This window comes from Ips typographus, linkage group LG16 (genome assembly GCF_016097725.1).
Source record: "Ips typographus isolate SLU linkage group LG16, UJ_Ityp_2.0, whole genome shotgun sequence".
Taxonomy (NCBI): Eukaryota; Metazoa; Arthropoda; class Insecta; order Coleoptera; family Curculionidae; genus Ips; species Ips typographus.
The window spans coordinates 937,466-960,067 of NC_138437.1; the positions used below are offsets into that span (position 1 = coordinate 937,466).

Sequence of the window (22,602 nt, forward strand, 5' to 3'; positions counted from 1 at the left end):
AACAAATGGCGTTTTCTTATGTAAGTTGATATATTTTACTCTGTATAAATGAAATGGAAAAAATACAACTGGAATTTCATTAGAGGAAAAACTGTTTGTAAAGGAATTTCCTCACCAAAAATATGCTTGACGAAGCAATCAAAATCAAATCCTGAGCAAAACACCAGAAAATCTATGATGCTGGAGTAAGCGCACACACTATTGGCATAAAATTCTAAAATTGTGTAGACTTTTTGATGTTCAGTATTACGTATTCAAAATTAGCTATTGATGAAATGGTGGTTCGTTATTACGGACGTCACTCAGCTATAATGTTGATGAAAACCCATAAAGTTCCGCTACGAACTATGGTGTTTGTACAGATCAAACGAATATTTGTACGCCTTTAATCCATTTTGCGGAAAACAGAAACAAACAACTGCTGATGACCAATTAAGACGGTTATACTAAATGTGTAAAGAAAATGTACTAAAGACGGTCTAACAATTGGTTTTTTTGCACATTTTATCCCCCAAATTTTGTCGTTTATATATCAACTTTCTTATTATAAATTAAAGGCCTTGTGTATTATTATTACAATGTTCGTATATCTCGACAATTACCTATACAACTGTTTTGGAAATATGTCAGACATGATTAACCTTTAAGAAGTCAATTAACCCAAAACAAAGATACACTTTGTTTGACATTTGCATAGACAATGATGATTCTGACATTTGTATAATTCTAAACATTTCCGTGTGTTGTAGCAAATTTCTGTAATCAAATAAGTAATTCCTATATACCTTTCTCTAAAAATCTCACTAAGAATACTTTACAGGATGGCCCATTTAACCATAATTTAACTAACTAAAGTATTCAATTAAAACTATGTTGAATGCTAAACGTTAAAACCTTTAATACGGGTGTTATACAGTGTTCTGAGGCGTAACATACCGTAAATTAACTTGGAACAAGGAACAACCTGTTCCTGTTTCCTATGTTCTATAGGAAAAGTCAAATGATCAACCTCATGATTGCTGATAAACATAATGTTTTTTTTTTCAGTTGCATACTGCTAAAACAGAAGAAACTGGCAAATCAAAGCAATTACTTTATTTTTCGTATCACACGTAATTGACAGACAATGAGATTCTACAGTTTCTATATTGCTAAGTTGTAGTGAGTCACTCAATTCAGTTATTCATTGATAAACTTATCATTAAATTGAAATTTAATGCATCTTTCACAAAGAACGTAAACATACTAAGCTTATGTTTACGTTCTATGTTACATTCATTTTTTTTCAAAGGTTATGATTCCGTAAGAGAAGGATTTTTATTGTGGAGAAATAGATACGTTTCACTCTTGTAACTTGTTATAAAAAATTGACATTTTGTAACTTTTTCCTCTCTACAACATAGTTACAACCATCATAAACTTTTGACATATGTTCAGTTAATCATAAAACTATAAGAAAATTAGTAGTGTTGACGGGTATGTCCCTACTACATTTGTATCTTTAATTAAGCAGATTTTTTTGTGCCAAAATTCATATTTTTTACATACAAAATTCAATATATGTAAGTTGAAATTGACAGGAAACTCGTTAGCATTTTAATGAGATTTGTAGTTATAAAAGATTAATGATAAACAATTTTGGGCCTTATTAGCGTTTTGATGAGTTTGACGCAAAAAAAAACACAACATAACCCATGTGTATAACCAATCAAAATGAATAACAAATACTATCCCAGGAAAATAATTGAGTTTGATTCTTATTTTTCTTGTGCTGCGTGTCCATTAATGGATGTTTGCGATCACATTTGTCCACTCTTCCTTATTACGTAAGGTATACATTAGTTCTTGCGTTGTCCTCAGTCCTGTCCACTGCCTAACGTTGCGGAGCCTTTTTCCTGCCGATTCCTCTCTTTCTCAGTCTTCCCCTCAATTATCAATTGCAAGAATTGGTACCTTTGGTTGCGTATTACGTGGCCCAGGTATACTGTTTTTCGACGTTTAATGGTGTCTAACAGTTCGCGGTCTTTATTGATTATTCTCAAGAACTCATCGTTGGTTCTTCTTGCAGTCCATGGAATCCTCAGTACACGGCTATAGACCCTCATCTCGAATGCTTCCAGCTTGTTCATAGTGCCCACCTTCAGTGTCCATGCCATAAAGCAACACTGTCCAGACATAGCATTTGACAAATCTAATTCTCAAGCCAAGATCGAAATCAGTATTGGTGAGCAATTTTTGAATTTCATGAACGCACTGCGGGCACTTTCAATCCGGCATCTGATTTCTGTGCCTGATTCCCAGTTTCCACACAGCCACGTTCCTAGATATTTAAATTTATTTACTCGCTCTATTGGTTGATTCTCATATGTAAGGCTTGAGTTTTGAAATTCTTGTGGCTTTCGAGGAATTATCATGAATTTAGTCTTCTTGGTGTTGATTTTGAGGCCCATGTTCTTACTGCATTCCCCGACAGTCCCAAGCATATCCCACAAACTCTCCATGTTATCTGCAATTAGAACTGTGACCCATACACCATTCACCTTAACGCTCACGTTGCGTTCTTCTAGGGCTTCCTGAAAGATGGCTTCAGGATATAAATTGAAGAGAAGTGGGGAGAGAACACACCCTTGTCTTACCCCTCTACAAATTGGTCTTGCTTCTGTGAGATCGTTATCAACTCTGACTTCAGCCATTTGGTTCCAGTATAGGCTTTGAATGCAGCGATAAAGTCCTTTTGGTCTATGTCCAATCTATTTAGGATTTGGATCAGTTTATGATGTTGGACTCTGTCGAAGGCCTTTTCATAATCGATGAAACACAGCATTATGTCCTTTCTCTGATCATTGCAGTTCTGAATCAGTACTTGAGTCGCAACTAATGCTTCTCTCGTGCCTAAACCTCGTCTGAATCCAAATTGTGTGGATCCGATGTTTTTTTCGCACTTTATTTATATTCTGTAGTGGATAATCTTAAGGAATATCATCAGTGTGCGACTCATGAGGCTGATTAGTCTGTGGTCCTCAAATTTTGTTGCATTGTTCTTTTTCGGCAAGGGGACAAAATTCGATGTTAACCATTTGGCGGGATATTCGCCTGTGTTATAGATTCGATTAAATATCGTCTCAAGAACTGTGATGCTTTTGTCGTCCAATACATTGAGCAACTCTACAGATATGCGGTCTGGGCCAATTGCCTTTCTATCTTTGGATGTATTGATCGCTCTTATAATTTCCTCTTTTGTGATGGGAGGTCCCGAGAGGTCTTTGTCGTCTACATTTTCAACAGCAGGTGTTTCATCGGCAAAAAGGTTGCTAATACAGTTTTCCCATATGATTTTAAGCTGTTGATCATCCTGCGCTATTTCTCCCTGATCGTTTTCTACATTAGAGAATGAACTCTTTCTATATACTCCTGCCGTCTCTTTTATCTTTCTGTGTAGGTTGAAGTAGTTCTTCACACTGTTGTTTCAGCCACTCATTCTTAGCGGTTCTTATCTTCGTTCTAATGACCTTCTGGATATTTTTGTAGTTATCACCATTCCCTTTGTTCTTGCACCCTCTTCGTTCCTCAAACATCGCCAGTATCTCATCTGTCACAATCGTGTTTCTCAATAAGATTTTTAGTAACTTTGTTTTTTGTTTCTTCATCTTTAAGTTTTTCGTAATCTATCTTTCACTGTGGTACATGGGTTTTGGTTGTCATAATTTTGATTTTGATTACCGTCATCAAGAAATACTGAGGGCACATCGGCGCCCGGATAGGTGCATACTCTCTTTACCAAAGTCCCATAACGTTTGTTGATGAGTATGTAATCGATCTGATTGCGGATTATGTTATCTGGGCGATCTCCTGGAGCCTTCCACGTATATAAGCGTCTAGGTGGCAGCTTGTACCATGTGTTTGTTATTTTCATGTTTTCCTCCTTGCAGAATTGGCAAAGACGTTCGCCACGATCATTACGTAATCCTAGTCCATAAGGTCCCACCAATGCTTCAAATCTTCCTTATCCCACTTTGGCGTTAAAGTCACCCATAATCATGTTTATCTCATGATTTTAAGTTTGATTAGTTAGGCACAATTAAATATACAGTGTGTTCCGTAAAGAATGCGCCAAAAAGCAAGGTTAGATTCTAGACGTCAAAATATTGATTCCATTGGATTCCACCAAACATGCTGCAAGTTTTTCTTTATTTCTAAAATTTATTTAATAATTAATTCTAAATTTATTATTAAGGAACATAAATGTCAAATAACCGATTTTTTTGAAATACGGACAGATTGGACCGGATTAAAGTGAATTTTAGACTTCAACATCCAAACAAATAAAAGTGTAACACTTAATTGGAAAATCACATATTTTGTAATAACCAGAAAACAAATATTAGTCGTTACATATTCGTCATTGGCAAAATGTAGGGCAGTATCGTCGTGTGTGTGTGGGAAAACTTGCCTTTAGGGTTCAATTTAGGTTCATTATCTTCATTATCACTTCTCAAATTTCAGGGGCTAATAGCAAACTCCCAGCAAATTTGTTGTTTATTAGATTGAAATTGAAGATGTCTCATAACTAACACGCCCTGTTTTCGATATTTTCCAATAAAAATACATATTCAAACCTTTCAGGAACAGATATGACTAGTATCGAAATTGTATGTCACAGGCATTACTCACAATAGGGAATATTGAGTCATGTTAAAGCAAATTATTAACTCCATTGATCGTCAAACTGGAAATGCAGATTTAACAATATAAGTGCGTAGACAGTGGATTGAGCGCTGAATTAAGCCCTCAAAACCAAAATATATTTGAAAGGGACTAATTATTACAGTGAAAACTAAAATGAGACTGGTGAACAATGCGATATTGCGTAATACTGGACGTGCATACAAATAGTACTTTAAATTCAATTATGTTAATGCGATTACCTATAGGGGCCTATAATACGTCATTGGCTAAACAATGTATAATTTTAAGCTGTTGCCACATAGGTGTCACCTTGCATTGTGCATTTTAATTATTTTTTATACTGAATACTTTAACACTCAACTTTTAGTGTTTCTTCATGATCAAAAACAGTTGTAATATAATACACACAGAATCTAAGACAAACTTTAGTTTATGTACAAGTTTATGCTGTTCTACGACAAGAGTCAAAAGTTCAATAAATGTGAATTTTTAATATACAGATTGTCAAAATAAGTAGGTGCAGTTGAGATAAAATGACAGAAAAATTTGATAATTTTATACAGTGTGTCCCAAACTGTTCTACAATTAGAATCTCAGTAACCGTAAGAGCTACAGAGTCGGTTGAAAGTTTTAGAGAATTTTATGTGAAGAATTATCTTTCGGAAAATTGGAATAACCTCAGTCACTACTGAGAGACTTTGAGAGAAAACGAAATATTTAATAAACCTACTGCATATGACCCTTACAGCTTACAGCACTCTGCAAAAGTACCAAAAACGTGAAAATCATCGTGAAATTGCATGATTTCCTGATTTGTTTAGTAAAAAAAATATGTCTTTAAGCTCTATTTTTGCTTGCTACCACTTCTAGTTTTCATGACAAAAGCCATTAAAATGTTGACTTATTTCAAGCAAAGTTAGACCACAATGACATTTGTTTCCTTTGACTATAGGTAATTCGATGTGAAGAAACCTGGAAGAATAAAGTATTTAATCATAAGGTTATAACCTCGAACAAATTTTGTCATAAAATAATATTTAAAAAAAAAATGCGTTTTTAAGTTTTAAGTTTTCTAAAAATATGTATGTTTTTTTTTACAATCTGGAATCACAGTCCAAATTTGCCAACAATGCATCATTTCTAAGTAGAAGGATTAGCACCCTTCTAAGCTTAGCTAAAGGTAGCTTGTCTAAAGGTAAGAGGCATAATCCAGCTTTAAACCCTGGTTGAAGATATGTACACCATTGACGACCTTACTAAGGTATTTGACAGGGGGACAAGACATCATAAAAGTCCTAAGGAAGCCCCTGCTAACATAGTAACATCTGTATACAACTTTAACACTAATAACAGAACGCAAATAAAAGCTAGAGAAAATATCACATCTAGCATCCCCACTCCAGAAGGAATTAGACAGGGAGATAGCCCTAGTCCATTTTTATTCAACCTGCTGATGGACAAAATCATAGAAGTAACATCTCTGAATAGAATGAACAATGGGGCTATCAGCATGGTCTGCTACGCTGACGACACTGCAATATTTGCAGAATGACCTAAAGAGGCAGTTATTTAAGTTCTACCAGATCAGTCAGCAATTCAATATGGACATATCTATAGGTAAAACGAAAACCATCACCATCGCTAGGGAACCAATAAGATGCAAGCTGGTAATTGATAATAAACCCATAGAGCAGGTCATGCAATTTAGATACATGCATAGATATTCAGCGCTCACGCTCGGTAAAGAACCTCAGAAATCAAATTAACAAATCAGCCATAATATCAGGATGTCTAAAAGAAACTGTATTGGCTGAAACTTGTAATTGGGCCTTATATGCGAGAATCAAAATATATAAGACATGCATCAGGCCAATAATGACATATGGTATAGAAGCGAGAGAGGACACCAACAAGACCAGTACTGATGAGAACAATAGACGGGAAAACACGAAGAGATCACGTAAGAAACACTGACAGTCAGCAGAGGAGAAGAGAATGGTATAACCACGTGAAGAGGATGACTGACGATAGACTACCACACATTGTATTAGAGGGAAAACCAGCAGGGTCTACCCGAAAGACCACCAAAGAGGTGGAGAGACAGCTGGAAGTCCACATCTCAGAAAATAATACAGAGGCATGTACGGAATCAACAGATCATCTATGTCTCTAAACAAGTTTAATTAAATAAAACATACTTGAAAGGTATTTCATTCAAAATAAGTTTGAACCAAAAATGCGATAACATTATCATCTTTTAATTGGCTAAACGTACTTCATTGTGCGACACCCTGTGTACAACTTTTAGGTACATTATTATCAATCAGCCTGGAAGGTGCGGCCCTTGAAATTATATAGAAATTGTGTATGTTTGTTTTCTCGTAAAAACTGAAGTTATCTGATATAAATTTGTCGAGGGGTGTGACCCTGTGACGCGGTGTTATATTTGGGACAACATTATACAGTGTGGTACTCAGGGAACTGCAATGACCCCCAATGAGAGTCGTTTATCTGATTCTACATGGACCACCCCATATTTTAACACATTTTCCAATTCTAAATAAGAGTAAAATTCAAAATTAGTACTTAGCATCTCCAGATCAAAGAATAACTCTAGTTAGCAACCATTAAGAACCTGCGTTAGTTATACCTAAATTTGTTCATAGTACTTACCTACATAAGGTCTATTTGAACAGTGTGCGCAATTTCCTACTATCCGTTATTTGAGAAGCTACAAAAAAGTGTAAATAATGAAAGTTGTAGGAAACTTCATCTTCTACAAGATTGTATTAAGATATTTTTGCTCTCAGGGGCCTCCTTAAGCGGTTAAGAAAAAATGACAGGGTGCACCAACAGGGTGTCCAAAAACGAATTCAAAGAAGGTTAAATGTGATTATGAGTCTTCAGTATCACTTCTATTCATAATTTTATTTTCTCCCACATTTTTTGCTCTCCAATATGGCTCCAATAACCTGAGGTAACTAAATTTGGAGCTGTACTGAGAATTTTGTTACTACAGCCCTGTTATGTAGTCTCCGTTATTTAATATCACGTCAGCTATTCGCACACTATTAGTGGACTGAGTTTACTAATGGCAAATGGCCAGTTATGTTAGTAGTTACAGCACTGACATGTAGTCCCAATGGTTCAAAACCACGTCACCTGTAGGGCTAGATACACAGATAAAGTATCAAGTGAGAAGTTGACGTGGTTTGGTTGATAATGTCGAAAATGGTAGTTTGTCCAGTTTATATCATATGCCTACTGTCAGAATCTTAATTCATTAAGAGATATTTTTTTGCTCTAATAAAATTTATTTAATTAACTTACCACAAAATTGCAATAATTAAATGTTGTTTGATATTGTAGGGAAGCAAAAAAGCAATGTAAAATAAAATAATATACTTCATATATACACTGCTGCATAGCTAGAATCTTTTTAATTCTTTTATTAATTAATTAGTGTTTTTATTATTTAACAAACTTTCAAAAAATGTTACTACAGCCTTATTATGTTTGCATGTTGTCTATTATTCTACAAATGTTGTGAAGCACATTATTGTCACAGTTTTTTGTAGGAGAAATTTCAGATGAAACAAACTTTTTCATTAAAACATTTTGACAAAACTATCATTCAAGAACCAGATTCACCTTAAATTTTAAAAAAATTAGAAAAACAACAATTATTTGTGAGTTATCCAACTACTGTTTCTGGTATTTATAAGTCATATTGTCATGGGTTTAGTGCTAAGAAAAGCACTGAACCCAGGACAATAAACTTATCCATGAGTCACTTAAGGTACTGACCACTTAGGTATTTGTTTTACCGGACGTTTGCACTGAAATGTCATTATGGAATTGAGATAACAAAACAATGAAACAACTTCCTTTTTTTCAGAGTATTAAGCAAAAACCTGCAGGAAACATAGGTATGAAATTTGCATTATTAGTAAAATTATGATTTTATGACCAGTAAAACATACAAAGCCGGTTTGGATGTGATTCAACAAAACGTTGTTTTTAAAACCAAAATACCTTTCACTTGACGCATCCCAAGACCCCAATTTTAATTTAAAATTCTTACCAGGGTTGCTGTCATGCACATAGGGCTGAAGTTTGAGGGGTGGTTTTTATGAGAAGTCTATTCCCTTTTAGTATATTGTATATTGTGACCTGTTTTGAAAATGTTCAATTTTGTTCTTATTCATAATTTGACAGTTAATCAGAATGATGTTTTTTATTCTAGAAATACTAATTGAAAAAGAATATACAGTTACAGATTAAAGATTAGAGTTTAAAGAAGAGTAACTAATAACTTTATCTAGTTTTGCCTCTTTGGTTAGACTGAAGGTCATACTCCACAACATTGGGTCCCTATTGTGGTTTGTTGCTTTTATGGTTGTTAAATCAAGCAGGCTAAAATGCCTGCTGCAGACCTTTGCAATGGCACAGCAGTTTTCCCCTCTTCTTGGTAGAACCTACATTTGTTGTTTTTTCCACTTCCATTAGGCTAAGATGTCTATTTAATCATTCACTTCACTTAGTGACTAAGCAAGTCTGCTGACCTTGCTGCTAACAGTTTGTCCACCATTCTTGGGATATTTTATCTGTCCATCTTTTGAACCTTTTGGACTTGAGATTTCTAAATAAGCTTCTAGTTAAAAATTCTTTTTTGGAAGAAATAGTTTCTTCCTTTCTTCAATTCTACATTCACAAGTAGTGGTTGTAGATCTGTGTGAACCCGTTTTCTAGTAAATGGAACAACTACTGTATTCTTTGGCTTAACTAATAGCTTTTCAACCATTGTACCAATTTCAGTTCACTATTTTTTGAGGACCATCTAACTTCTCTGTACTGGAAAATTTGCCTCGCACTGGAATTGTTATTATGTGTTCTCTGAACCTTCAGCTGACATATTATTTAGCAAATCATTAACCAGTATAGCCCATAGCAATAAAGACAAAACTCCTCCTTGATGGCATTTCCCTCTTACTTACTACTATCTTGACTGTAGTATTTATTATCATCCGGTTTTTGCGACTAGTTTATCCACTTTCCACTTCCAGATTGGCTATGGAGCTTGTCGACTATCCAATGCACTTGCGATATGCAAATTTCTATATCTAGGAAATTGCTATCAGTTTCCTTGTGTTGCAATTTAAGCATAACAAACAAAGGACTATTGGGTTATATGACAGGTGTGTGATCTAAGCTCCTGCCTACTTTAGGAAAATTGAACACCTTTACTTGTTGCCACAAATTTGGTACAATTTCTCTTCCCCAAGCTCCACTCTATGAATATTTTGTGCAGTATGATAATAACAAAAAAATTATATAACTGGTTCAAAAACCCTCGCAAAAACCTTCATTTTAGTAAAATAATAACTTAAAGTAAATAAAAACTATGAATTTCATTATCAAATATCCAGGATAATACTAATATAAAACTTTTATATATTACATCATTTTAAAAGAATTCTTCTTAGAAATATAAAACAAACACCATTTAAATCAGCATTGTGTCTGAATGTAGTTTCTAATGTACTTCCCAGTCCTATCATTGTTTATTTGAATTTATTATACCTAACTACACTTTGTTGTCCAAAGTCAATTAGGACTTACATGCCATCTAGAAAGCTGTAATTTCCATTTTTGATGAGCTAATTTGAAAACTATTATTATTATACCTACTTCATAAGACTTTTAGGGGAATTCTAAAAAATCAATTCCAATTCATTTTAAGACTAATCTAGATAAAAGAAAGTTAAGATAGTTTTTGATATTCTATCAAGTGGAGTGTTTATTTTGAATTTTTAACAATTTATTAGTAGTAGTTAATAGTATTTGAAATTAATAAGTAGGTAAAATTGTCATTTTGATTATAGTAGTGTGACAAGCGTAAAACTATTTAGTACATTTTAGAAATACCTACTTAACACACTCAATAGTTTCATAGGACAGTCACTGGTAAGTCTAGTATTGAATATCTCAATGACAACAAAAAACAAACATGTCTAAATGTAATAAATCTAATTGACCTTCAACATAATAAGCACCAGAGTAACAGGTCAGGAGTCAAAGCTTTATAGATAATATGTTTGTCAATTTTATAGGAAATTTTCTAATACAACAAACATATTGGATTATTCTACTCAGTAGGTATATCCCATTCCAAATCTCAACTATACAAAAACACAAAATTATAGACTTTCTTAAAAGTGAAAACAGGAGAATTACAGATTGGAGAAGAGTAGTTCAAATTGAATGTTTTGTTATGTGCAATCTCTGTCTGTAAAAATGCATCATCAAGATGATTAAAAAGCACTGCAGAACAGGAATAGCCTAAATATGATAAAATCATTTTCATGTCACATTTATCCCCTACATGTACAGGTAAAATTACATTTCAAGGAAAGCATGACCCAACCTTTTAGTAGAATTAACTAAATAGGTTTCTCTCTGGGAAATTTTTATGATATTTACTATGAAGAGTAGTGACCTCGGTAGTGATAAATCACTCATATTTTTACATGGATGACTAAATAGATATAGAATATCAATTTACATAAAAATTGAATGGAAAAAATTCTAAAATAACCTACAGTTTGTGAATGCAGAATTTAGCTAAAACACTATTAGGAGAATGCATGAGTATCTGTTTTAAATTTAAACCTTAGCAAATGTAGAGCAATTTAATGTACCATTCAAATATGTATATCAACAAATTTGAAATTTCAGAAATCTACTTTAAGAAACATCACTTTCACAAAAAAAACCTTAAATAGTTAATAACCATTCACACAATACTATAGAGTTTATGAAATGCAATACAACCATCCCGTACACAAGCTAAAATTAACTGAAAATAATTCTCTACCATCATATTAAAGAAAATTGATTGACCAATACAATAAAAAAAAAACTATTGCACTATCTATGTGAAGTGGAGCACCTATCCCCTATAGTGAATACTTATTGTAAATCAGTATAACGTTACTACATACCTAATGTACTAAAGAAGTGTACTGGCATAAATAATAAATGTTAACAGAAGTACTCTCAGAACTACTACTGTTTCAATTCCTTGTCAAAGTTTATATTACTACAGTTATTAAATTTTTTTGTCCTACTCTCTTGATCTATGAGATTTGGAGTATATATTAGTAGCTCAACATAAATAAACCACAAACCACAAAAAAAATCCTTTAATTATTAAGTTAGGTTTAGTGTTGAATTAAAAAATATACACCTAAATGAGATGCAATAAGAACATTTGTTACCAGGTGCCATCTGGAAGTTGTGTTTTGAATACATGCAAATGTAAACAATCAGTAGAAATAATTTATTTATTAAATGTTTCAATCAGTGAATCACAGGTGGCCAAATGAAGTGAAATGCATGTTCACTTTTTACAGAAAGTGGGAGGCTTATCTATTGCATAGTTCTGATTTCCCATTAATCAAGTGAATATTTATAAAAAAATTATTTTTATTTCTACAAGCTGTAACTCCCACATTACTTTCACATGTTAAAATTTGTTGTAGCTTGTAGAGTAGGACTTGAATTAACAGCAAAGCTTCATCAGTTAGGGAGTATTTACTGGCGATGATACAACACATTACCTACTTAGTGATAGTGAGGAAGGTTTGTAAATAATATAAGTAAAGAGTATGTCCTGGTTATTGAAGTGATGTGCCTATAGGAGAGATTTACAAAAACATTCAACTTATGCAAAAAATTGGGCTGATTTGTTTACATTAATGCAAGTTATATCTTCAGGTCTGGGGGCAACTCCTATTCGCTTGAGGCACGGCAATACAATCAGATAGCTGGTCATAAAAGTAATAGATAATGTAATTAACTTACGTCTGCAGTATTTTCTTAGAAATTGGGAATTCGATGGTTCACACGTTGCCCAACACAAACCGCCGTTTTGGAGTGTTAGTTCTTAACCCTGATAACCGGACTAGGTTAAAACCAATTGCTGACACAAGGCTAATAACTACGATTCACTAAACACTACTTTATTCCAAAGAATTACTTTCTAAAATTAGAATGAAAATCCAAAAACTTTATAAAAATGACATTTCTCTATCAGAAACACGACGATCCGTCATTGGCCCGTCCGCCGTCCGACTCAAACCACTCAAAAGTCAAAACCAACCCAAAGAAAAGCACGAATACACTATACTAGTCTTTACAGTCGGAATGTTTACGTTTACAAATTTCGGATACGTGTAGAACAAAACCACGCTATATCGTTTTTCAGCAACTTAGCGACAGTCTACGTTTACATTAGTGGAATGCTGTTGAAAGAGTAAAGCGCTTAACCACAAACCACAATATAGACTTCTACTTCTATGACGTGAAACTGGTAACTCCTAAAAGCATTGGCGATTTCATTTCATTTCATTGGAAATGACAAAGACAATACACGAAGTTGACCTTGTCCTTGAAAGTATTATTTATTATTCTTAGTTAAAAATTAATTTGTTAAGACTAACCACATTATATAAGATTACTTGCACTGTATTATTAATTATTAATTAATAATTAACTCCATGTAATGTTTAGTGTTGTTCTGTTGTTTTATCATACCAAGATTAGCTGTTTGCTATTCTTTTTCTGCTGGCAATAGAAAAAGTAAGGTATAGTTATCTCCATATTATTTAACAAACTGTCAAATGTCAAATAGCGTGCATTAATGGCGTCTGGGGCATTTTTCAATTTGGTTGAATAATTATTTTTCAAAATAGTAGAGTGTTTTGATTGTCTTATTATTTGTGTTTGCGACGAGTTATTGCTGTAACAGGTTTACCGAAGATTGATACAAAGACTAAGGTAAGTTTCTAAATAAAAATTTCTACTATTATACTACGAGCTACCACTACCAGGGAAGGTTTAAGATTAATTTAAGTTTCGGTTTTGACCGTGAATGTAATCTGTGTATCATCAGCAGTATCGTATAGGTACATCTGTAAATTACTATCAATACTTCATTTTTTTACTTGCCAATTATAATAAGTACTTACTACTCTAACCTATTAATACTTCGTTTTCAAGGGCTGGCTGGTTATCGTAAAAATACAAAACTGTTACATATCATATAAATAAAAATGTAAAATTTTCATGCCAAGGTTCTAAAATATACCAAAATTAGTAAAAAGCAGCGTTCTATTTGAGGATATCACTAATACATGATACTAAATATTTTCTGGGTCACCCCGTATACGTAAAAATGTATTTTTCAAGTTACACAATATAAGTATACCAAAACCAAACAAGCAAAAAGTGAAAAATATACATTATCAGATAAGAATATTGTTATAACATAGCATATCTACTAAATTCCATCTAAATTCTCGATACATTTTCCCGATTTTCCCATATTTTTTATCAATTTATTTGTATGAAATAAATTCACACACGTGGGCGGTAACACGAAAGCTCCACATAGTCACATGACTAATTGCGCAAACTTCAAGTGATTGTATTTTTTTGATATTTGACATTTGACACCTTATATACTTAGAATATAGGTTAGAATTTAGAAAGAAAGGTTAAGAAAGCTGTTTCTTGTCTTGAGTTGGTTCTTGGTGCCAAAGTTTATTTTTGAGCCCCAGTTAGTTGCAACTAAGGTGAGTTTTGTTAAAAAAACTGTTATTATTTAAGCTCCTTCTTTTGACAGAATGTACATACACAATAAATACCTTACAATGTGTCTCAAAATTTTATTCCCATATTGCAGCCACTTGTTCCCCAAAAACATCCTATTCATGTGATTTTCTCTGCGTTTTCAGACTGCTAATTACTGAAACATGTCGAAAAAGCGAGGAAACAAGAAAAACAAAGATTTTGATGATGATTTTGAGGAGCAACCAAAGCTGGCGAGTGGAGAACCTGCTAGTAAAGCCAAGGAAAAGTCATCCAAAAAAGAAGCTCATAAGAAGCGTGATACTGGTGATGATGAAGAAAAAGTGCCTAAAGAGTCTGGTGAAGTAGCCAAGCCAGCCCCGAAAGCTAAAAAAGCTGCTAAAAAAGGGAAGAAGAAAAATGATGATGATTGGTCTGATAAAGAAGTGGAAGTCGATTTGAATAATGTTTCAAATGATGAAGTTGAAGAACCTCAACCCAAAAAGTCTGGTAAGAAAAAAGATAAAAAACCAGTTAAAGTACAGTTAAGTGATGATGAAGATCAGTCACAGTCAGATGTTGTGGAAGTTGTTAAACCAGTTTCTAAATCAACCAAGAAAAGCAAGAAGAAGCAGCATGATAGTGATGAAAACTTGGAAGACTCTGATTTTGAGGCAGCTCCCAGTGTACCAAAAACTTCAAGTAAGAAGAAGAAAGACAAGAAGGAGAAATTTGAAGAACCTGTGGAAGATGATGATAAAACATCAGATGTAGTTGCTGACTCTGAAGGGGAGATTAAGCCTGCTGCAAAGAAAGCCACTAAGAAGAAAAGCAAAAAGAAAAAAGATGAAGGTAATGAGGATGTTGTTGAAGATTTGAAAGAAAATGCAGAGTCTTCCACTGAAACCACCCAACAAGAAACAGTGCCTTATGAAGAACCTGTTGCCAATACAGCAGTTGAAGAAACAGACAAAATCACAGAAGAATTACAATCACTCAATATTGGTGACAAAAAAGAAAAGAAGCTTACCCATAAAGACAAAAAGAAACTTAAAAAACAACATGATTATGAAAAGCAAATGGAAACAATGCTGAAGAAGGGAGGTCAAGGTCATTCAGAACTGGAATCCAATTTCACAGTGTCTCAAGCACAAAAAACTGCAGGTCAATTAGCTGCTTTAGAGAATGCAGTGGACATAAAAATTGAAAATTTCAGCATTGCTGCTAAAGGAAAAGACCTGTTCACCAATGCAAGTTTACTTATTGCTAATGGTAGACATTATGGTTTAGTAGGCCCAAATGGACATGGTAAAACTACTTTGCTGAGACATATAGCACAAAGGTTATTTTCAATTCCTCCAAATATAGATATATTGTATTGTGAACAAGAAGTTGTGGCTGATGACTTCAGTGCTGTTGAAACAGTACTGAAAGCTGATGTTAAAAGAAATGATCTTCTTGCACAGCAGAAACAACTTGAAGATGAACTGAATTCTGGAAAGTTAGAGGTTCAAGATCGTCTAAATGAAGTTTATGCTGAACTTAAAGCCATAGGAGCGGACTCTGCTGAACCACGTGCAAGGAGGATTCTAGCTGGTTTAGGATTCACTAAGGAAATGCAGGACAGAGCCACTAAGAATTTTTCAGGTGGTTGGCGTATGAGAGTTTCCCTTGCTAGAGCTTTGTATATTGAACCAACATTGTTGTTACTGGATGAACCTACCAATCATTTAGATCTGAATGCAGTAATTTGGCTAGACAATTATTTGCAAGGATGGAAAAAGACACTACTTATAGTGTCTCACGACCAGTCCTTTTTAGATAATGTTTGTAATGAAATAATTCACCTGGATAACTTAAAGTTATATTACTACAAAGGCAATTATTCAATGTTTAAAAAAATGTTTGTGCAGAAGAGAAAGGAGATGATTAAGGAGTATGAGAAGCAAGAAAAGCGACTGAAGGAGCTAAAATCTTCAGGTTCCTCTAAGAAACAAGCTGAGAAGAAGCAAAAAGAAGTCCTAACTAGAAAACAAGAGAAGAACAGGTCTAAAATACAGAAGCAAGAAGATGATTTGCAGCCTCAAGAACTACTGCAGAGACCCAAGGAGTACTTGGTCAAGTTTAGATTTCCAGAGCCTCCACCATTACAGCCACCAGTTCTTGGACTTCATAATGTCACTTTTGCCTATCCAGGCCAGAAACCGTTGTTTGTAAAAACTGATTTTGGAATTGACATGAGCAGTCGTGTTGCTATTGTGGGCCCTAATGGAGTGGGGAAATCCACATTTTTAAAACTACTGGTAGGAGAACTTACTCCACAGGAAGGTGAAGCACGCATGAACCACAGACTAAGAATTGGAAGATTTGACCAGCATTCAGGAGAGCACTTAACTGCTGAAGAAACACCTTCAGAGTATTTGATGAGACTTTTTGATCTCCCCTATGAAAAAGCTAGGAAGCAGTTGGGAACTTTTGGTTTGGCTAGTCATGCTCATACCATTAAAATGAAAGACTTATCTGGAGGTCAGAAAGCTAGAGTAGCTTTAGCTGAATTATGTCTAAATGCTCCAGATGTGTTGATATTGGATGAACCCACCAATAACTTGGATATTGAGTCCATAGATGCCTTGGCAGAAGCAATAAATGAGTACACTGGAGGAGTAATAATAGTGTCTCACGACGAAAGATTGATCAGGGAAACTGGCTGTGCTTTGTATGTCATAGAAGATCAAACTATTAATGAAGTAGAGGGAGACTTTGATGACTATAGAAAGGAGTTATTGGAGAGTTTGGGTGAGGTCATTAATAGCCCTAGTATTGCTGCCAACGCTGCTGTCGTTCAATGAATTTTTGATATTGACTGTATTAGTTAACTTATTCTTTGAAATGTTTAAATGTGTTACTGTTTTGTTGTCACTTGACAAATAAAGAATTAATTTGTTTTTGTATTTTTTTTCTACAGTCCTGTTTGATATTAAGGTAATTCAATTACAGTTAAATTCATATTAATAGAATCTAAATAATTATTAAATGAGTTTGATGTTTCAAGTAGGTTTGATCTTTTTTATTTTTTTGCAGTACCTACTTTTTTAATTGACTGCTATTTAAAAAATTCTGGATAATACGCATTTTTCTTTGTAAAATTAGTTTGTAATATGCAAGGTGAAGGAGCAATATTTGAACCACACATAATCCAAAAGTAATCTTACATTTAGTATTACTTACGTTGCTATACAAGCTGTTCCTAATTCGTAACCCAAAACTGTAGATTCTTCTTAAAAAAAAGACGAAACACATTTATTTTTCTCTTCAGTTTCACTTTTGAATTGTTTTAGAATTTCAGAATTTATGGGCAATTTATCAATTATTCTACCCAAATAAAGTTCTCCTGACTAATTGCTTTTAAACGTTTTCGAGGAAAATTGCATTTCATAAACAAAAATAGGCACATAATATATAAGTACGAAAATTTAGGTCAATGTGTGGGTGATATTTAGAACAATTTGATAGGGTGTTACAAATTGATTGGACAATGACTGATGAATGTATTAGCATTAGCTGAAAACTATAGCTGATACAACTTTAGTTAAATGGAGACTATTAAAGTTGCACATTTTATTGCTAAATAATTTAAAAATGTCTATTTCATCCGGAGATAAAAAGCGCGAATAAAGCATCATACACAAACTTGTATGGCTATTACAACAGTAATAAGGTACTGTGGAATTATGTGCGTTTCTCCAACAATGGCTAAGTTGAGTTTAAGGACAGCTTAAATAAGTTTAATTTAAACTGTGTTATTTTGCACCTGATTTGTTATATTCAAGTTGAGGTTTGAATGTAACAAATCAGGTGTAACTTAAGTTGTACTTAAAATCAACTTTGAAATGTCGGGGAAACAGGCATTAATAACTTAATAGTAGTGCAAAACCTATCTGTCTAATTTCTTTACCAGTTTATTATTAATTATAATAGGGAATAATTTTTGGCAATCGGACAGAATTAAAAATTATGTACCTCATTTCGCTGGATTTTTACCTAATTTTTAATTTATCCAAATGCCAAAAATGATTTCTTATTATTTAGTATAATTACGGACAATAAACCATTCCATTTGTATTACTGATTACTTTTGGGAAATCGATGGCACTTTCTGGATAACTAAGAAGATCCAAAGAAAATAGAAATATAAAAAAAGTCTTAAAATAATTTTAGTTTAAATGTATGTTAATGTGTATACAGATTGAAGTTTCTGAGGTTGAAATCATCTTATAATACAAATTTCGTCAATCAATATAGTGGTAACTTAAACCTAAAAACTCCTTATTTGAAATATTTGCTATAATTGCTATAATAGGATTGCAAATAACCAATAAAGGGAACAATCCACTGGCGTTGAAAGTAGTACCGTTTGGCCACTAAAGGGCTTCAAAGTTGACTTACATTTTTTGCAAATTTCAGTAAAATATCTTGATCGAAATGATTCAATGTATCTCGGCAAGACACAACTTTTATCTTATATACACTTTTTCGAAAGATGCACCATCTTCCTGAAAAAAAGCAAATTTTCAAAATTTTTAAAGGGGGTACTTTTGGATTTTTTAAATTTGGTGTTGTCAAAGTGACATATTGGCTTCAATAAGAGAGCTATATGCCACAAAAAATGGCAAAAATAATTCTTTTTCAAAGTAATCTCAGAAATGGTACTAACCTAACGTTAATTTGGCACCAGATTCAAGTTTTTCTGACGTTGAAATTAGTCTGTAATACGAGGTTCGTCAAGATGGTGCCGATATTGTGGTACTTCATATGGTTCTCGATTCAAGTAAAAAAAAAATTCAATAAAAATGTCTTGTTAAAAACGCAATGGTGGTACTGGAATAAAACATACTTAATACTAAGATCCTAATAATTGTCCAATCTGGTCACTTAACTGGTCATAACTGGCTAATCTACCCTCTACCCCTACAATTTATGTGAATAGATAGAGAAAGATGTTAAGGAGCAAATAAGCTGTTCATAGAGGACAGAGGAAATTTCATACAGTGTGTGTGGTTTTGTTACCTTTTTAGGTAATTCATAATTTTTGGTACAGATTGATAAAACGCATCTTTAAAAGATGCTAAGCTAAAGACTAAGAAGACGAAATTACGATATGTTGCTTTGCTGGACATCTGTCCAGCAAAAGCTGACTTGTTTTTCGATATCTATCGATAGTTATTTGAAAAAGTTCTCAGAATGTGTTTTTAAAACCATGTATACCAGAGTTTCATTCATTCATCATCATTTTATTTTTTAATAACTTTGATCTACAGCACAGTATTTTGTCTACACCGTTATTTTCTTAGTTAATAATAAGAGTACCATGGTAAGTAATAAAAGTGAAGTCCGTATTCTTACAGTGGAGGTAAATCCATACGAAGAAGATCAAGAAACACACAGCCTTTTCCATAGAGCATATAAGTTTATATTAACATTATCATCATCCTTTAGCGCTACAACCTCTTGGCTGACTGCACCATCACTCTCTTCCACTCAGTTCGGGTTTCCATCAATCTATGGTCAAAAGGGATATTCATTTTTTGGAGGTCTGATTTAATGTTGTCTCTCCAACGCATTCTGGGACGCCCGAGTGGTCTTTTTCCTGTTGGAACTTCCTTCCACACCAGTCTTTCGTCATCCAGCTTGTGTATGTGGCCTGTCCATCTTGGCCGTTGGGATTTCATCTCTTGGACAATATCACTATCGAAATACAAAAGTAATCCGGGCTTATAAGCAGTGGTCCAATGGAATTTCTTCCTGACGTTTCGTCCACATCTGCGGCGGACATTATCGAAGGCGATGACGTAACGGTCGAAGTGCTCTTCCGTACCTCTCGACGATGACAGGCCACTCATCCCAGCCACAAAATTTTGAACATAAAGACAGCTCCCAAGTTTGACGTCATAATAGTTTTTAATTTTCTGTCTGATAAGCTCCTGATGATGGGCACTTATGTGCTCGAAACATGTTAAAACTCTTTTGATTAAAGTCTTAATAAACTTATTACAGAGAAAGCCGTTGTTTGTTTGTTTTTCAAACCGGGGGGGCAGCGCCGCAAACGTATAGGCCTCCTGTATGGGCCCGTCACGTCCCGGTTGTTGGTAGCTACAACAGTCCAGTCGACTTTATAAAGCCAACCATTCTGCTAGGTCTTAGCTCCTTGATTGCCCTGGGCGTCATTATTGACTGTCCCAGGAATGTTGTCCGCGAACCAGTGAAGGGTGGACACCACATTAAGATGTGTCCTGCCGACTCTTCCAAGCATCCTCCACAAGTAGGATCCTCGGTTATACCCATCAAGTACTGATGCCGTCTCAGCTGGCAGTAGCCAGTCAGTAGGCTGGTCACCGTCCTTAAGTTCACTCTGCTTAGTTCCAGCAGGTATTTCGTATTTTTGACTGAGGGGCCACTGATGAGTTCTTTGGCCTGCCTCATACCTATAGCGGAGACCCAGCGTTCTTGAAACAGCTGCTGGGCTAAAGATTTTACCGACTGGATCACTATGCTATTGGCGATCCCCACAGTCGGCTCTGGACCAACAGACACTTTCTGAGTGCCCAGTTTTGCCACTCGATCCGCCTCTTCATTTCCCGGAATAGCAGCATGTCCCGGAACCCACACAAAGACGTATGTCGTTCTTTTGCGCCAGCTTTTCCAGGGTTGTTTTGTACTCCAGAACCAATTTGGAGTGCACAACCTCAGCACTGATTGCCATGATGGCAGCTCGGCTGTCAGAACAAATGTTAATTGTGTCTTCCTGTCGCGGGCCCGAAAGTAGTTCTAGCCCACAATACAGGATCGCAAGCACCTCAGCCTGGAATATAGTAGCTTGTGTGCACCCAATGCAAAGTGCTTCGCTGTTTGGCCTGTCTCAGCACGACACCTGCCCCCGTTAGCCCCCCTCTACTGGATCCATCCGTAAACCAGTTGGATCCATCACGGACGACCCTCGGGGCAGCTCCATTTTCCCACTCCTCCCGCTCGGTAATTACAACCTTGAGGAAGTTTGAGGGCATATGGTCACTACTCATAAGAAGTATTGGGCAGCGTTCAGTGGCCCGGCCAATCTCATATACAAGAGTGTCCATACGTGCAAACTTGTAATTAATAAACCTTAAAAAATGCGTTCCATCAAGTATTACACGCGTACCAAAGTGCAAAAACTATGAATTTACCTATAAAGGTAAACAAACTACATACAGGTCTGTCTTCATCTTAAATGAAACACACTGTACCTACATGATACTGTCTTTATACAGGGTGTCCCGCGAGGTAAGGGACAAAACTTCACTACGTGTTCTTTAGGTGAATTCGAGTCAAAAATGTTCTATGAACATGGGTCCGCAAATGCTTCCTTGCCGAGATATGCTTTTTTAAATTTAATAGTGATTTTGTGCCGAAAACTACAATGGCTCTCATCCACATCATTAAAAGGGCTAGACTATGCTTACAATGGGAAAATGGACACTTTGAACAATTATTATAAACAGTTATTTTCCAAGAGGTATTAATTTTTTTTGTAAAAAAATATTTTTGTGAGGTTATTGTACTTTTCAACACAATAAAACTATTAAACTTAAAAAAATCGTATCTTGGTAAGGAAGCATTTGCGGACCCATGTTCATAGAACATTTTCGACTCGAATTTACCTAAAGAACACGTAGTGAAATTTTGTCCCTTACCTCGCGGGACACCCTGTATATACAACGGAGTTATAAAACAATAACGGAGTTACTTCAGCGGATTTAGAGAGTTTACAACAATTTCAGCAAGTTTTCTTCTGTTCATTTATTAAATTTGGCCAAAGCTTTAGAAAACAAACCGACGCTTGCTCCATTTACAATCCCTCCCCGTACTTAATATTGGTAATATTCAAAATTACAGTACTCTAAAGGCCAATTCAGAGTTCCGTAACCGTATGAGGTAAGAGGTAACAGTAAACAGTAATGAAAATAAACAGTTGATATGTCACACATCCATTCATAGTTTTCTATAACTAAAACTATGGATGACTATGAATGGATGTATGACATATGAACTGTTTAATTTTTTTACGGTTTACTCTTAACTCGTACCTCATACCGTTGCGATACTCTGAATCGGCCTTAAGTGGTTGCCTTGATGTAAATGGGCCTGTCCCACAATTTTTTTTTATTTCATAACTACAAAGACGGATTGAAAATATTATACCCGTATTTTTTTGTTTTCAAAAATATTAAGTCTAAATAGAAAAAAAAT

At 34.6% G+C, this 22,602-nt stretch overlaps 2 protein-coding genes and 1 long non-coding RNA gene across 4 annotated transcripts in view; 2 read left to right on the forward strand and 1 right to left on the reverse strand.

The window, feature by feature from the left end:
- Nucleotides 1–12,868, reverse strand: part of krz (beta-arrestin protein kurtz) — an 83,204-nt gene extending 70,336 nt beyond the window's left edge. Inside the window, exon 1 of the mRNA XM_081994373.1 lies at nt 12,553–12,868. The gene's annotated coding sequence lies outside the window, so the exon portion shown is untranslated. The remainder of the gene's footprint in view (nt 1–12,552) is intronic.
- Nucleotides 1–22,602, forward strand: part of LOC145739058 (uncharacterized) — a 239,962-nt gene that overhangs the window by 5,691 nt on the left and 211,669 nt on the right. The gene's annotated exons all lie outside the window — the stretch shown is intronic.
- LOC145739053 (ATP-binding cassette sub-family F member 1) lies at nt 13,385–17,263 on the forward strand. 2 transcript variants are annotated; one of them, XM_081994372.1, is made up of 2 exons: nt 13,385–13,527; nt 14,487–17,263. In XM_081994372.1, exon 2 carries the CDS (start codon nt 14,505–14,507, stop codon nt 17,166–17,168), a length of 2,664 nt encoding a protein of 887 aa, XP_081850498.1. In that variant the 5' UTR covers nt 13,385–13,527; nt 14,487–14,504; the 3' UTR covers nt 17,169–17,263. The 2 variants fall into 2 exon arrangements, with proteins under 2 accessions (XP_081850498.1, XP_081850497.1); XM_081994371.1 differs by lacking the exon at nt 13,385–13,527 and adding an exon at nt 14,197–14,324.